The 16,023-nt window shown below is 42.2% G+C and overlaps 1 protein-coding gene across 1 annotated transcript in view; it reads left to right on the top strand.

Moving 5' to 3' along the window:
- The window catches only part of LOC108444079 (mucin-19-like), a 45,060-nt gene that overhangs the window by 13,418 nt on the left and 15,619 nt on the right, over nt 1-16,023 (top strand). Inside the window, exons 2-26 of the mRNA XM_037543392.1 lie at nt 28-112; nt 236-391; nt 473-681; nt 796-884; nt 1,112-1,230; nt 1,578-1,733; nt 2,919-3,127; nt 3,270-3,355; nt 3,448-3,575; nt 4,183-4,308; nt 4,456-4,646; nt 4,755-4,849; nt 4,940-5,070; nt 7,538-7,662; nt 8,231-8,348; nt 8,429-8,641; nt 9,939-10,109; nt 10,858-10,995; nt 11,117-11,166; nt 11,304-11,436; nt 11,962-12,044; nt 12,865-12,991; nt 14,298-14,488; nt 15,263-15,353; nt 15,493-15,640. Of these exons, the coding sequence (XP_037399289.1) occupies nt 28-112; nt 236-391; nt 473-681; nt 796-884; nt 1,112-1,230; nt 1,578-1,733; nt 2,919-3,127; nt 3,270-3,355; nt 3,448-3,575; nt 4,183-4,308; nt 4,456-4,646; nt 4,755-4,849; nt 4,940-5,070; nt 7,538-7,662; nt 8,231-8,348; nt 8,429-8,641; nt 9,939-10,109; nt 10,858-10,995; nt 11,117-11,166; nt 11,304-11,436; nt 11,962-12,044; nt 12,865-12,991; nt 14,298-14,488; nt 15,263-15,353; nt 15,493-15,640 (3,368 nt within the window). The remainder of the gene's footprint in view (nt 1-27; nt 113-235; nt 392-472; nt 682-795; nt 885-1,111; nt 1,231-1,577; nt 1,734-2,918; nt 3,128-3,269; nt 3,356-3,447; nt 3,576-4,182; nt 4,309-4,455; nt 4,647-4,754; nt 4,850-4,939; nt 5,071-7,537; nt 7,663-8,230; nt 8,349-8,428; nt 8,642-9,938; nt 10,110-10,857; nt 10,996-11,116; nt 11,167-11,303; nt 11,437-11,961; nt 12,045-12,864; nt 12,992-14,297; nt 14,489-15,262; nt 15,354-15,492; nt 15,641-16,023) is intronic.

Below are 16,023 nucleotides of genomic sequence, written 5' to 3'. Positions count from 1 at the left end.
TATTAGACAAAATTTTTTTCTTCACAGTTATACACTAGAGAATCAGCTGTTGTCTGGAGATGTTTCTGCTGTGCTCTGCAACTTCAACATCTCTGAATATGCCTGTTCATCCGTGAGTTTTCCAATAGAGCAAAAATAAATCAATTCATAGGTTTGATCTTTTTAGGTATCAGGTTTTCTGTCATATACCTGTCTATATTCCTTCTTCTTTTTTGTCTTTACTTGTATGTTCTAGTCCTCTAAGGTTGCTGCTCTGTCCTCTGATGATCTCTTCAAACTACTGACTTGCAAACTGCCAAGCAACGTGGTCTACTCTAAAGACATTTGGGTGCTTTTCCTCCAAAAGTTTGCAGCACCTCTCCCGGCAGCTCTGGATAAGTACTCCAGCGTGGTATGGGATGTTCACTTGTGTTGCAGTAAAACTAAACATTTGGTCTGAATTGTACATTGAAATATCCACTGACTCTTACAGACCCCCAGCATCACTCTGCCTGACCCATCTTTTCTTAATGCCATCGGAGACGTGATAGTCAGCAGCTTCAGTACTGCACAGCTAAGGGATGCCGTTTTCATCACCCAGTGGTTCCAGATTCAGCTCAGACCATTTTTATCATCAGTGCCTGCAAACTTCCTTTCCATTCTCAGTTCCAGGACCTTCAGCTGTGAGACCTACCAAGTTGTGTAAGTATGGGCAGTGGAAATGTTGAACATTGCAGATGGTATTTAAAGCATGAACATTTTAAAGATAAAGCAAACAATCCTTCACAACATCTGATCTCTTCTTATCCAACCTAGGGTACAAGCATTTAGCTCACAAGAACCGGCCATGCAAGATAAGCAAAAATTGTCCGTCATCAGTAATTTCATCAAGCCCTTCCTCAAAGGTAATTAAAATGAATGGCATATTAACATTTCTTTCTTTCTGTCTTAGATTGTGAAACAATCGTTAGTTGTTCAGTGGAATGAAAGAAAACAGATTCTATTCTGATTAGGTCCCCTTCTGCACTGTGACCATGGCTGTGTTTCCAAGACTCCTGGCAGCAGTAAATGACTGAATCTAATGGTTATATGTGATGATATTCAGTCTGTGTAACACAATGTGGTGTTTCAGGTCAGTCCTGTGTGCTGCCCGGGAGCAACGACTCAGACTGGCTGGTGAAGAATTTTGGCCAATTCAGGAGTTCTGCTTCATTTTCTGACTTCATCAGCCTGAAGAGTGACTTCAATGGAGTGAGTTACAAAGCATTCTGAAGTGTGCATTTACTATAAAGTCGTGCAGTCATAAGGCCACCTTCTTGGGACTCAGCGGGAACCACCATAGTAATCTTAACCCTGCTGAAAAGCCCAGCACAGAACAACTGGTTTATGCTGGTCTAGTGCTGGTCTGGTTCTTCTTTTGCTGGTTAACCCAGCGTGGTCATGCAGTTTCACCAGCCTACCAGCGTCCACAGCAAAACACAAGCTGATTTAGCTGGTGACCAGTTGTTCACTCCTTCCCACTCTTCCCTTACTTTTATCTCTTTCTCATAAACTCTGTAACTGGTTCTCCCTCCTCTCACACTTTCTCTTTCTCTCAGGTAAATGCAGCAGAGGTTCTAACTTCATCCCAGTTGGCAGAACTTTGCTCCGACCCCACTCGACTTACTGTTCCCCAGGATGTAAACACTGTGATGGCAGCTGTCAGCCCGAACCAATTCACCTCCTTCTTTGACAACCTCACTTCCAGCATCCAGGTACTTAAAACTTCTCTGTGTTAGATCACGCATTCATAGTTCTCTCGATAGGCAGACACTCACTTATTGATGCATCAAGAGCTTGTGGTTAATTTAATGTGGTTAATTCAAACTTGGTGTAGAGGTTCTAGCTTTGTCCAGAGCTTTCCATGCACTTTTCTGTGCCTTTCCATGTATTTTTCCCAAGAATTATAATGATGATTATATGTAAAGAGATGAGTCACAACCAAGCAAATACCATCACAATTCATGTTCATATATATATGTATGTGTGTGTGTGTGTGTGTGTGGGGAATGTTTTCCTGGTACACATAAAGGGACCTGATGAAGAATGAAGAACATACTTGCTTTATCAACTACAGTTTATCCAGTCTAACAGCATGCCACAACACTTCCAGCATGATAATATGCCATATTACAAGGCCTGTATCCTCACCTAATGGTTCCAGGAACATAGCATCAAGTTTTCATTGCTTTGGTAGCCTGCACAGTCCCCAGGCATTTTTGGGATGAGGTAGAAAGAGGTGTTTACAGGAAAACAGTATCTTATTTGCAGCAACTGCACAACATAATAATTCCCAAAAGGTACAACATTCCTGCACGACACATCCAGCACCGTATAAAATCCATGCCCAAGAGATTCTAAAGCAGAGATTCTATCCTTGGTCAGAACACTCACTACTTTAGCACAAGTACTGATCTTCATGGATTAGGTTTTAACAGAAAGAACATCTTTATGCTACAGCGTACAATCATATTTCAGAGACCTGTGTGTCTCCGGGCATTGTGGTACCAGTCTGGACAAGGCTGTTTCCAGCAGGACAGTGCCCCCCTTTCACAAAGTGAGTTTGGTGTAGAACAACCTGACAGAGCTTTGACCTCAACTTCATCCAGTACCTTTGGGATAAACTGGAATGCTGACTGTAAGTCAGGCCTTATTAGAAACAAGCTCTATCGCGCTAGTGCTCTTGTAGCTGAATGGAAATTAATCCAGAGGCTGTTACTGCAGCAAAGAGGGCCAAACTTCGTACAAATGCACATGGTTTTGGAATGAGATGTTCAGCAAGCACATATAATGTGAAGCCTGGATGTTCCCAGACAGGTGGTGCAGACTGTGCTTTAGCTAATGCTGTGTGGTGCTTGTATCTCTAACCTCGTCTCCTGATATGTTTGGTAAAATCTCAGCGGAATGGGTCACTGTACTCCCCTGCGGTGAAGGAAGCTTTCCTCCAGGCGGCTCTGCTGAGACTGTCCTCTGCAGCAGTGCCTGATTCAGAAGTGCAGCAGTGGGTGACCGTTCGGCTCAGGCCGCTCCTCTCCAGCCTCTCCTCTGCAGATGTAACACCATACTTCAGCATCATCGGAGGCAGGAGCTGCAACACCAGACAGACAGCGTGAGAAATTCTTCAAAGAGCATATTGTGGACATGAGCAGATTTTATCGCAGTGCTTCATTTCTGCTGATTGTTTAGAGCGGGCTCAGGTGTTCAGCGTTGTGTAGCATGACTGTGATTAATGTTTATCTGTGCTGTAACAGAGTGAGCAGTTTGGACTCTGTGAGATCGTCTTTCAACAGCGACACACAGACCCAAATCTACAGCAACATCCAGCAGCTCCTCACTGGTATAACATGCTCACTCTCATGCTCATAGAGTGCACAGTAAATGTTTACAAACAATGTTTTGACTGTTTTGTGGCTGTTTTCTGCTCCACAGGGCTGAATGGTTTGGACTGCTACAGTGGCGGGAGCTTCTATGCCTTCCTCAAGAACTCCTTCCTCAGTTTTGGGTTTCCTGACCTGAGTACCTTTTTGTCCCTCATCCCAGCCAGCCGACAGCAAGAGGTACTTACGTCTAGGTATCAGCCGGAAGTACAGCAGATGAGCAGGCCCGTCAGTTATTTCGTAATCGCCTGATTGCTGTCATTTTTTTTTGTCTGACAGCTCTTAGCTTTCAAAATGTTTACATTTCAGGATGAACAGAGTGGCAGTGGACTGAGCTGTTGTTGTTAGGTTGGTGGAAATGCATGTAAATAAGAAAGGATAAGTTCTAACTTCTGACAGATGCAGAACCACCTTTAGAGGGCAGCGATGAGTAATGTTCTTCTGTCGTTAGTTAGGAGGTACTAAATATTGACAGCTAGCAAGACAGCAAATCTGGCCACATTAAGCTTTACTTTAATGTACTTTAGACTGTGAGTCCATCACTAATATAGCCAAAGAATCAGTTAAACTGCTAATTACTGACATAATAAAGTCATCCAGTAATACAGTCTGCCAGTAGTTCTGTTATATTGGTAATCAATAAAACAAATAATGGGCCACTGAGTGATGCTGCTAGTCAGTAATACAGCGTAGGACTCACTGATGATACTGTCACTAATGTGCCCATAAGGCCTGTCAGCAGTGGTGAGACTGAGTTGACTGAGTTGCTCTCCTCTGTGCTCTGTAGCTGTTGGGCTCCATCTCTCCAGCAGAACTGAGCGTGTTTCTGAATGGGCTGAACACAGTCAGGAACGGGTCAGACCTCTGCACGCTCCTCAACAACTACAACAGTACCAACCAGTACCTGCAGACGGTACAGCTGTGTCCTCTTTCATTCATTCATTTCTGCACGTTCTCTCCCAGTTTCACTCTCTGAGACTCGTTTACTGCAGTGGTCCATATGTAAATCTCTCTTTTCTGCTTCTTTCTCTCTTTTTCCTCCCTCTGTTTCTCTGTGCAGCAGCCAGTTGTATCTGCAGCTGTGGGCAGACAGACGTTGGGGTGCGTTTGGTCTCGTGCTCTCAGCGCGTCTCAGGATGAGGTGGATCAGTGGTTTAATGTCAGACTGGCTCAGTACCTGCCCCTCCTCAGCTCTCAGCTCATCAGCCCCACCCAGCTCAGTGGCGCCTCCTGCCTGTCATACAGGAAACTGTGAGTCTTTGTTTGGTGTAGCGCTAAACTGTTCTCGGAGCACAAATAAAATAACTTTATTATCTAAAATAGTTCAGAAATGACTGATGATTGTATTTCTCTGAGCAGGGTTTCAGTCCTGGGGAACAGCTATAATTACTCAGCCACGGATTTCACTCCAGCTGTTGTGTACAGCTCTATGAAGGCTTATCTGAACAGCAGCGGTAAGCACAGCTACATTGCTCTGTGTTTTAATTTGTGTATATTTACATTCATATATGTGTCTATATGTGTATTTTCGTGGTATCTTCTAGATGGCTCTCCACGCTGCTATAACTCCTCCAATCCTCTCCTGAACTCTACTGCCTGGTTTGCCAATAACATTGGATTCTTCATCACCTTCATCTCCCTCACTGATCTCCAGTCCTTTGTATCAGGCAGCCAGGTAACACACAGACATAATTGCATGAATATGCCGAGACCTGTTCATCAAGTATCTACCAACACTGATACTAACTCTGTCAAACCTGATTAGCCTAATTCTACATCCTGATATTTACACCATTCCACCACTTATTTTTTTATGGCAAATACTAAGCTTGAAAGAATGGCATGTAAAATATAAAAACTAAATTAAGCAATGAATACAGCAGCATCTCTGACTCAGTAATGGTAGTGGTAAGGGTAAGTTTTGAATGAAGCCTTTATTGTCACATAGTCACCAAAGTAACCAGCGAAATTTTTATCAACACATCCGAGCACATACAATATGACAAGGTGGGAGACAGGACAGGAAGACAGGAATAATGGAAAAACTACAGAGAAACGGGATACATTGGGTGAGGGAGGAGACAATGACTTGCAATGGGGATGGGGGCGGGGGGGTGCGGACAAACCCAGCACAGCAAAGTGGCCATCCGGATCTGCAGCCATTAATCCGGCGCTGATCAACAGACCTGTCATACCATACCGGCTTGTTAAAAGCGGCGAAGGCGTTGGGAAGGGGGAGGGGTAGGAGGGAGGATAGGAGGGAGTGGAGGGGGAAGGGGAGGGGGGGATAAGGGCCTGAAGAAGGCGCCCTGCTCGGCATCCCAGTCCAGGTATCTCAGTTCGCAGGGTGGTATGGCGATAACACAGCAAAATTGCCATGGAGACAACCTTGATCGGGCCCAGGCAGAGTCAACAATCAGCAGATCCAGGGAAGTGGAGGAGGATGAAGAGCGTCTTGCAGCAGTGTTCCTCTGGGGGAGATGTGATGTACCAGCCAAGGCCAAGGCCCACGCTGATACGGGGAGCCGAAAGCAGATAAGAAAGGGGTTGCAGGCTTTGAGCGAGTAGCCGTAATTTTTTACGGTAGCTTACCAAGTCCATTATGGTCACTCCAATGATCCATTTTCCTTTGCAAAGCCGCCAACTTCTCCACGATGTTATCCAGGGTACGACTTACAGTCATAGTCTGAGTGTTGACAGCTCTGCCCACCACGTCAATCATGTCAGGCAGCTTCAAGGGGCCATGGACAGCTGCCCCCATCCTGCGAATTTTTCGATACACCAGGGCAATGCCTAATCCAATCAGCAAAACACCTGCGATCATGGTTCCGAATAGGTAGACATCCTCAATATCCTCCACGGAGAGAGCCGCCAGGTACACGACACGCCACCTCTCCCATGTGTCCATCGTGTAGCCAGCTGGTTCCCCTGAAACCAGACTTCTTATTGAGAAGATGGTGTTAGTATCATTGAGAGACCATTTGATCAAATCTATTTCTTATAGTTTGTTGAGCAGCGCGGAGAGAGTCTCTCAGTAAAGAGCTCATACAGTAGACTAGACACAGAAGCAAAGCAGGAGAGATAAGGGAGAGGAGAGGGAGAAAGTGCGACCGCCTTCGTTGAGAGCCAAAGAGGAATTTTTAAAAAATATTTTTGTGTTATGTACAACTGTTTAGACTGCTATAGTTCAGTCAACACTACAGTCATTACTGGCTGTCTGACATACTGTATTCATGGGTAAAACCTCACGCCAGAAAAAGTCAGTATTCTCATCTTGTAAAAAGAACAGGTCTGATTTTTAATAAATAGAAAATAATCACAATGTAATTCGAAGTTGTAATAATGGTCAGAAGAATCGCAATTAGATATGTTCCCCAATTTGTTCAGCCCTAACTAGAGGTCAATCAGCACACTAAGCCTGATTATGGCTCAAAGCCTCACATATGCTTAAAAATAAACCACTGCCTTTAAACATCTCAAGCACCAATAGTCATTATGTAAAAAAATACTCCAGAGATGAGAACACCAGCGGCTTCAAGGAGATGGCAGTGATGTCTTCATGGTGAGGGCAGATTTTGCCACATCACACTATCATTACTCAAAGATACTGACAGGTTCTTTCAAACATCTCTCTAATGTTCACTCCCTCAAAAACAACCTGGACTAACTTTAATTCAGAGTGTAAATGACTACACTGCAGCAGATGAGGGGCTACTGAAAGATCTCTGACTGACATTCAGCTAACATCCCTGACGGTAGTTCAGCTTTAGGGAATAACATTAGAGGGATTTGTACTGTATGAATACTGTATCATCTGTCTCATTTTTGGGAAACTGGTAAAACTTATTCATTGAGAAAAGATGTAACTACTAGTGTCTCACTCAAAATACTGGCAATATTTATTATGAACATTTTTACTACTGCTTGCCATCCCACACCACCAGCACACCACTGCTTCAATTAAGGGCCATCTACATTCACCCAGTTAAACACGTGTGTTGGAAAATGCTTCATTATATCTGTACTCTCTATTGCTAATAGAAAGACCACGTTTAAATGCCAGTCTCAGAACTGATGCCAATATGATCATTTTACTGGTGCAATACTACTTATAACTTACTGAGTCTGATTGTCTTCTGTAGATCGGTGTGTTCCTGGAAAACTCACAGAATATTCAGCTGTTTAACAACTCAGGGATTTCATCCAATGTCACCACATACTACGGCACGCAGCTATATATGAAGAATCCAAAATACAACCCCCTCAGGTACCACACTAAACACTACAGTTATACATCCAGAATCCTAACCTCAGTCCCCTCAGGTACCACACTACACACTAAATACTACAGTTATACATCCAGAATCCTAACTTCAGTCCCCTCAGGTACCACACTACACACTAAATACTACAGTTATACATCCAGAATCCTAACTTCAGTCCCCTCAGGTACCACACTACACTCTAAATACTACAGTTATACTCCCAGAATCCTAACTTCAGTCCCCTCAGGTATCACACTACATATTAAATACTACAGTTATACATCCAGAATCCTAACTTCAGTCCCCTCAGGTATCACACTACACACTAAATACTACAGTTATACATCCAGAATCCTAACTTCAGTCCCCTCAGGTACCACACTACACACTAAATACTACAGTTATACATCCAGAATCATAATGTGAACCCTCTCAGGATTCATAATATACAACAAACTTTTTCAGACCACTTATAAACACAGAACCTGTCCTTCGATTCTCATGTTTATTGCCACACATTATCTTTTTATCTACTTGTTCAATTGTTTACCGGTTTACGTTTGTGTGTAGTTTGCCAGGTGTCCTCCTGTGTGGAGCTCCTGGCTCTGTATTTGTGTCTCTGACAACTGCAGACAGCCTGACCATCCTGCAGAGCCTCAATAAATCCTGTCAACAAATTAGTCAAGCGGTAAATCATCAGTTAAGCTCATTTTCTTATCAGGCATTCTGTAATAGTCTTAGTTACCCAAAATCCTGCTCTTCACTCAGGCTACTGCGGCTCTTGTGGCAAACTTCCCCACTTTGTCCTCGGATACCATCAAGTCACTTGGCAACCAGAGCATTGGTCTGACTGAAGGCCAGATCAGTGATGCTAAACCCGATGTCATTAACAATAATCTGCCATCACTGAGCGTCATCACAGGCTGGAACCAGGGTCAGGTCAACAACATCATCCAGAGCATCACTAATGCTGGCTTCAGTGTGAGTGTACATTACACAGTCCTTGCTCATTTAATCAGAGTAATGCCAAACCACATTTTACACATATTGCAGCATCATCGCTCTGTAGTAAACGAGTCTGGGTTCTAAATATGCCCCTTCTCAGTTACGTACCTGAGAAAAGACACTGTTTGGTGGAACCAATACTATAACATGCAGTTCTTCAGGAGATTCTGTAGCATTGACATGATGTATGTACTACAAGGGGGAGAACTCATTAGCTAATTACTGGAAAGCAGAAGGGAAGCCAGACAGCAGATATTGAGTGACATTCTAGTAATTGAACTGCAACATCTGTGTTCAATTTTATAAAGTGTGAGGGGGTCCACCCTGAGTAAGGATTGAACTCATAATTGACAGAGGGCATGATAAAAGCTGTTTTCCACTTGTCTCCCTGGCAAACTCAAAATACGTTAAAGGCACCATGGAGGTCCAACTTAGTGGAGATGGATGCCTGCTGCAGTGCCTCAATGGCTGAGGTATTTAGAGGGTTCTGAACCTTGTTGCCTTTACTAAATACCTCTGACAAGTCTTGTCACCCAGTGGGGCTTTCGTCAGTGTCGGTAGAGAAAGCCTTAGATGGTGGTGGGTCCGCTGTGGGAATTTTGAGGCAAGAGCCCTTATATTGAAGGCCCCAGCCTGCCACAAATTGAGTCAGCCAATAGAGGCGTGGATTATGTAGTTGCAGCCAGGGGAACGCTAAGACTTGCTGGAACGCAAGTGCCTGAATAAGCAGAAAGAAACCCAGTTGACAGTGCTGTCATATATGAAGACTGACCCCAAGGGATGACAATCAATGGCAGTGACTTAAGAGAATGACTCAAAATGAGGGCTCCATAACATTGAATTAGAAAAACTCCCTCCTATAATCTCACCCTCACCTCAACCTTTTTTAAAAACATATTTTCATGCTCGACAGTTTGAGAAAAGCAAAGTCTTGAAATTTGAAATGGCTACAAAGGTTCCTGGCTGAGTCAAAGCAAAAGGTGCATGGCAGTGTGAACTCAAGACTGAGCGCCGAGCAGCGTGTAAGAACCCCTTAAGTAGCATGCCCACAGCTGCTACCGCTCAGCCCTAATTACTCAGTCCTGGCTCTCTGGCCCCTCTTAGCAGCCAGAGGTGGCCTAGCAGGTTGCCAAGTCATTACAAATTTCAAGTTCAGTGTGCTGACCAAAGAATCTGTGGTGTATATTCTGTTTAAGCTTACATACCATAATGCGTCATGACTTTGTTTTTGATTTTGGGTTTTGAGGATTTCTTCTTGTTTAACTGTTGACAGATCAACAGTGGCTCCGCCCTGGTGACTCTGGGTACACTCATTGGAGGTGTTCCCTCAGCAACCATCTTTGAAATTCCAGCCACTGAACTTTTCACCGTTTCCCAGAATCCAACATTCATCACCAACATTCAGACAGCCCCAGTGATCCTTCAAGAAACATACGTACTGAAGGTACACATATATACACATACACACACTGTCGGAATCAATACTGCAGGGATTGACCTGCAGCTCAGTTCAGAATCTACCACAGGCAAAAATGACACAGCTGCATCATGCATTTTTAGCCCCAGTGATTGAGAGAACATTGGTAGGGAAAGTGCCTGAAAAATTTCTTACAGCTAAATCCTTTTTAAAACAATCATTATGCAATCAGACCAGCACAAAAACACTAATAGCAGAATATTTTATGAGAAACAACAATAAAGATTAAATTTCAATTAAACTACAAAACCCATGGCTCACTGTCAGTGACCCTATGGATGGGTGATAGTGATGTCATCAGCATCATCAAATTGTCTTATAATAACTTTATTTCAGTCTTTCTCTGACAGTTAATCATTTGTAACACTGATATAATGTTATAATGTAATTTTTGTTTTTTGGTTGTTCTTAGTTTGGTAGTTTGCGATATGATTTAGTAGCTCTGTGTACAGTTAATTTGTTCTTGATATGGTTTATTTGTTCTGAGTATGGTTTGGTAGCTCTTACTCATGAAACTTAAATCCACAAATGACTTGTTTTCAGACACTTACATTGTGCAACGTGATTGATAGTTGTGATAGATGAGAAGTGGCGATCATCAAGGCTCAAGCCTAGAGGGCACTCTGACCACTTTCCTTATAGATTACAAATGTTATTATTAAAAATTCAACCCCAAGCTAAATTTATTCAGTTCTTTTCCCACCTTCTCTTCCAGATTGTCTCTATAGATCAGACTAAAGTGGTGGAGAATGTCCCAGATGCTTTGGCAGGGTTTATCCCACCAGTGCTGCTGTCGTCTCCCACCTCTGTTAATATTACACTCATTAACAAGAAGAGCTGGAGACCAGAACAGGTAACAGAACATATTGCTGATGCATCTTAGTAGTGATGATGTAAGTAGGTTCACATAAAATTAAAAAAGTCTTTTAATCTTTCAAACATTTAAATGTTTTTCTCTGTTTTCTTTTTACTAGGCGGTGGTGTTGTTCAGCTCAGTGGCCAGCGCCAGTGACAACACAGAAGAGTGAGTTAACGCAAGCCAAGCAGAAAATACATTTAATCCTTCCATTATCCAACCACACTGGATGTTTACATGCCATTTTCAGTACTAAGACATACAGGTTGGTAGGTGTTAAAATGTGCATGTGTCTCCCCCTGCAGGCTGTCTGAATCAATACTGCAGGGATTCACCTGCAGTGCAGTTCAGAATCTACCACGCTCAAAAGTCACACAGCTGGTGAGAGCCTGCAGAGCACGTGCTGGCAGGAACAAGGTCGTCCTGAAAGAGCCTCAGGTACATACAGCATTACTCAATCAGGTCATATTAGCGGGTCATTCAGGAATTACCACAGCAAGTAAAACACAGTGCTTATCCTGAAGATCTAATTCTATATCATCAAGGTTTTCAGCCACTCACATACCAAAGCCTGCGTCATACTCGGCTGTAGGAAGGCAGTGTGATGACATTTATTGTTACTGTGATAAAAGACATTAAAATATATTTATCTGAGAATATATCAAGTAGATGATCTGTGCTGAGCCCCTTAAAATCCCAGGCTTATTACAAAAGGCTTATTATTCAGTAACTACAGGGACTTGCAAAGTGACTACACTGTTGTCAGATTATAGAAGTGTATAATTAAAGTTTGGACCAAGTTTCATTATAAAGAAATTACATTAAGTCTGTTTGGATTTAGAGCAGTTTAGATGCAACATGGAGATATGTTATTATTTTCAAGATAAATGTTATGCACCAGTGGTACGCAGTGTTCAGTGGTCAGTGGTGACGTCATCTAACGCAGAGCATTCTGTTTTGCAGCTGACCTGCATGTACAACTACGTGAAAGATGATTCAAATCTGACCTTCACTGACCTTCCTGCTGACATGCTTCTGTACTACAAGTGGGTAACAGATTCACAAGTAACATTTCACCTGCTTCCTAATAAGAAATTGTAAATTTAAATACAAACCAAAAGTATTCAAAAGTTGAAGCTGTGGTGAAGATTGTAGTCAACACATTATTAACTATTAGTGCACTCTTTATTTGGAGGGGCTGTTATTATGTTTCTAAATTATTCTTCAAAGTAAAATAGTACGTCTCTTTGGGGGCAGTCGATATCTATTTGAGGCCTGAGACTACAGAGGATAGTTTACTTTAAAACAACAGATATGACTATCGATGCCCCATTGTTTATTGAGATTTGAGATGTTCTCTATTTACTTTCAAAAACCAAAGATCTAGCATTTGATAAAAAAAACATGTTTCATTCCAGAGAAATGAAATAAATTAAAAATAGAACTGATTATTAGTGTTTTATTGTTAAATCAAGAAAACACTGTTTACTATTATTATAAACAATTTCAGGTACTTCTGTAGTTTATAGACCAGCATAAATTCACATGAGCAGTGTATCGTCTGTAACGTCCCTCAGAACAAGTTTAGAAATTAATATATGGCATGACTAGATTGTCCAGAGAGGGGGCGGAGCTAAGCCTTTGTTAAAGTTACCACATTTTTATAAACTTTTAGACAGTGCAGTTATCCACGAGTGGAAGAGAACTGACTAAACACGCCGAAATAAACAAACATCTGTCCCGTTTCTATATTCTGGAGATTGCAGTTTACGAGATGTTACAGATGCAATTTATCTAAAAATCTGAAAAAATGATTTCATTGTAATTTGCTTAATTAGCTGATTCATGTCTTTGTGTGTGTTGTAGCCTTCAGACACTGACGAAGGTGAACTGCGGGTCGTATTTCAAAGCTCTGGGTGGAGCGGATTTCTCGGTTCTCTCCAGCGTCCTCAATAGACAGTCTGCCTTGTTCACGAAAGCAAAGGACTGCCTGGTAAACCGCTCACCTGTGGCCACACAGTACCTATGCAGAAATGGACACAAAAGCAAGAAAGTGTCTGTTGCATGGTTACTGGTAGTGAAAGACTAAAGAGGGGCCAGTTATGCTTATTGTCAGATCATGACTGTAGAGCAAAGTGTATGGGAACAGCACCCCCTTTAACTTCAGGGATGCTGTTTCATGGGGTGACAGTTAAAAGGATAACAACTCATTGTACTTCGTCCATTTCTGTTACACACACAGGCCGGCTGAGCTTTGTGGTTTATGACATCACAGCTGAACCAGTACAACTGAATAGAGTCTGACAGCAATAAGTGTCCTCTGGCATAAAAACACAGATGTGTCTGCTTTCCACAAAGCTTATTTTGCTTTGGTCCTAAATCAGCTTTAACCAGATCATAAGCGTCTTAACTGCGGGGAGAAGTGACTGTCTGACTTTGGTCTTTGGACACTCCTAGAAAGGCATCCAACCGAAAATGTCAGTAAGAGTCTCGTTTCTAGGCTTTGCTTTCTATTACATTTCAGAAGGGTCTCTACAGGGCCTTGAAGCAAAAATAGACCACCCATGTGTTTGAGAATAAGGAATGGTAGAAGAGCACCATGTCAGGGGTTAGCCTGTGCTGGTGGTCGCAGGTAGGAGGCCAAGGCAGTGCAGTAGAAGAGCTGGTGGATCTGGGTCAAGGAACTTCAAGTCCCAGAATGCCCAGCACTAAATATCACTGAGGAGTCACACCTGCTGGGCTCAGCTTAAATGCCCACAACAGCAAAAGTTCTCTGTCGTGCCTTCCAAAAGGGCCGAACGTTACAGTAGAAAAAGGTTTGTATTTGAGAAAAAGGCAAGAAAAGAAAAGGAAGAAGAAACAAGAAATTCAGTCAGGAGCCAAACAGATCTGAGAAGAAAGCTGAGATGGACCATCAGGAGCCCAGCTTAGATCTGTGGTTAATTCACAGAGCTCTGTTTTTATCAGAAACAACAAGAAAGCTTTTCCCTTCTTGAGCCAGCGAAGACGTGGTAAACTGTTGGTCTGCCAATACGTAGGCAGACACTTCGAATCTGGTATGGGCTGATGCCCCAGTGTCACAAAATGACTGTAAAGATAAAAATTCTGGCTGCATTTGGTTCCACCACACCTCCCCCCATGCTGCAACACAGTGCCAATTAAATGTTCAGCACAATGCACATAATTCCACTCTAGCGCACCCATAATGTGACTGTCCTTTTCAAAAGTACATATGACTGGCAGGTGATCCACTTCTACATGGACGTTGTCACACTCACACATCATCTGTGCTCTTGTAGGGTATATCTGGTGTGAGTCTGAACAGGACTCAGGTGGAGGTTCTGGGTAATATGGCCTGCACACTGGACCCCACCTACATCCAGAACTCTGACCCACTCATCCTGGAGAAACTGAAGAACTGTGGAGATCTTTCTGACTCTCAAGTCACCGCAATACAGACGCTGCTCTTCTCTGGCAACACTTCTTATGGGTAAGAAAGACATTAGCTTATGTGCTTATGGTGAACAGCTGTAGGAGAAGCTTCAAAATGTTTTGTGTTCACTTTTATGAAGGTGACCAAAATGTTGTGCTAATTTTCTAATCAGCATTAAAACTAATAAATAAATAAGCAACAAAGATATAATTGGTTCCTAAGTATTACTTATTTGAACAAGGAGAGACAATGTGATTGATGTGCAGACTGGCTGACCACAGACCATTATGACCACAGACCACGATATGTAAGGGTAGTTGACCTCTGCAACAAAAACAGACCCACGTAAAACAAAGTGGCAGACAATGGCACAGATAAACTGTAAACATTAGCCCATCATTAGGACACAAAGACTCCCAAAGAATTTACGGAATCTAGATAGTTGCTCTAGAAGTCCATTTTATAGTTTAGACACAGTTATAGACAGGATTCCATTTTCTATTTTTATGAAACATAGAAGCACCCTAAAACGCAAACATGGGTGCATGTATGTTCTTTTTCAACATCGATAATATCAAAATCATTTACCTAAAGAAAGTGCTGGGCTATTATGTGTTTGATTGGGCTGACTTTTTTGGATTTGGAGATCAGACTTCAAAGAGACTGGCCTTTATTACATTTGGACTTGTTTGGTCAGTGTAGAGGTTTGTTAAATGTCCAGAGAATGTCCAGTACTAATAGTCACTGGATAATCATTTAGGTTTTCATCATTGTGTACTTGTACTCAAGTGTATGTGAATATAAAGTTTCATACACATTGTTTGTCTTCAGTAATCCCTCAACATGGACACAGCAGACTCTGGACCAGCTGGGCATCTTGCCCCTCTACCTCGACCAAAGCTTCTGGGGCAAATTTAGCTCTGTACGTAAAGCAGTTTCATTGGTGATGTTTGTCTTTTTCACTTCATTCACTTATTCTCCTGTGTAATCTGCTTTTTTATCTGTGTTGATCTGATTTTTGGGTGTGCCATGTAAACGTTTTTCCTGTGTGTCTCTTGAAGACGACAACAACAACCTTCCTGAGTTCATTCATTCCAACCCTGAGGAAACAGAAAGTCCAGAATTGGAAACTCGAGAGATTGTTTAAAGCAGCCAACAGTTTTACAGCAAAAAGCATTAACACCAAAGCCAGAGCGGTCACAAGAGCAGGTATACCACATTACAAATTTTAGCACAGAGGGACTATAGGATTTGATTGTGTCCTCTGTTGCTTATGTATCTTCACAAGTGTAGTAATTATAAATAAAAGATCTACTGGGTCCCCTTTTCTGGTGCTCACTAGCACCAAAATCCAAAACCTTTTCCTCAAGGAGCACCTGGGAGATTTTAAGGTTTTCAGAAGTAATTTAACAGAAGTATATATGTGCTGTGACTGTATTAGTTGTGTTAGTAGTAATAATAATTATAAATAAATAATAATTAATAATAATATTTAATTTGCAGAAGACTTTTTAATTCCATCACAAAAATGTGATGACATTTTAACTGATCAGCCATTGAGATTGCGTAAAATATCATAAGCAAGACCTTGT

The sequence above is a fragment of the Pygocentrus nattereri genome, chromosome 12, assembly GCF_015220715.1.
Source record: "Pygocentrus nattereri isolate fPygNat1 chromosome 12, fPygNat1.pri, whole genome shotgun sequence".
Lineage (NCBI taxonomy): Eukaryota > Metazoa > Chordata > Actinopteri > Characiformes > Serrasalmidae > Pygocentrus > Pygocentrus nattereri.
Note: the sequence above shows the minus strand (reverse complement) of the source record. Positions and strands in the feature narration are given on the sequence as shown.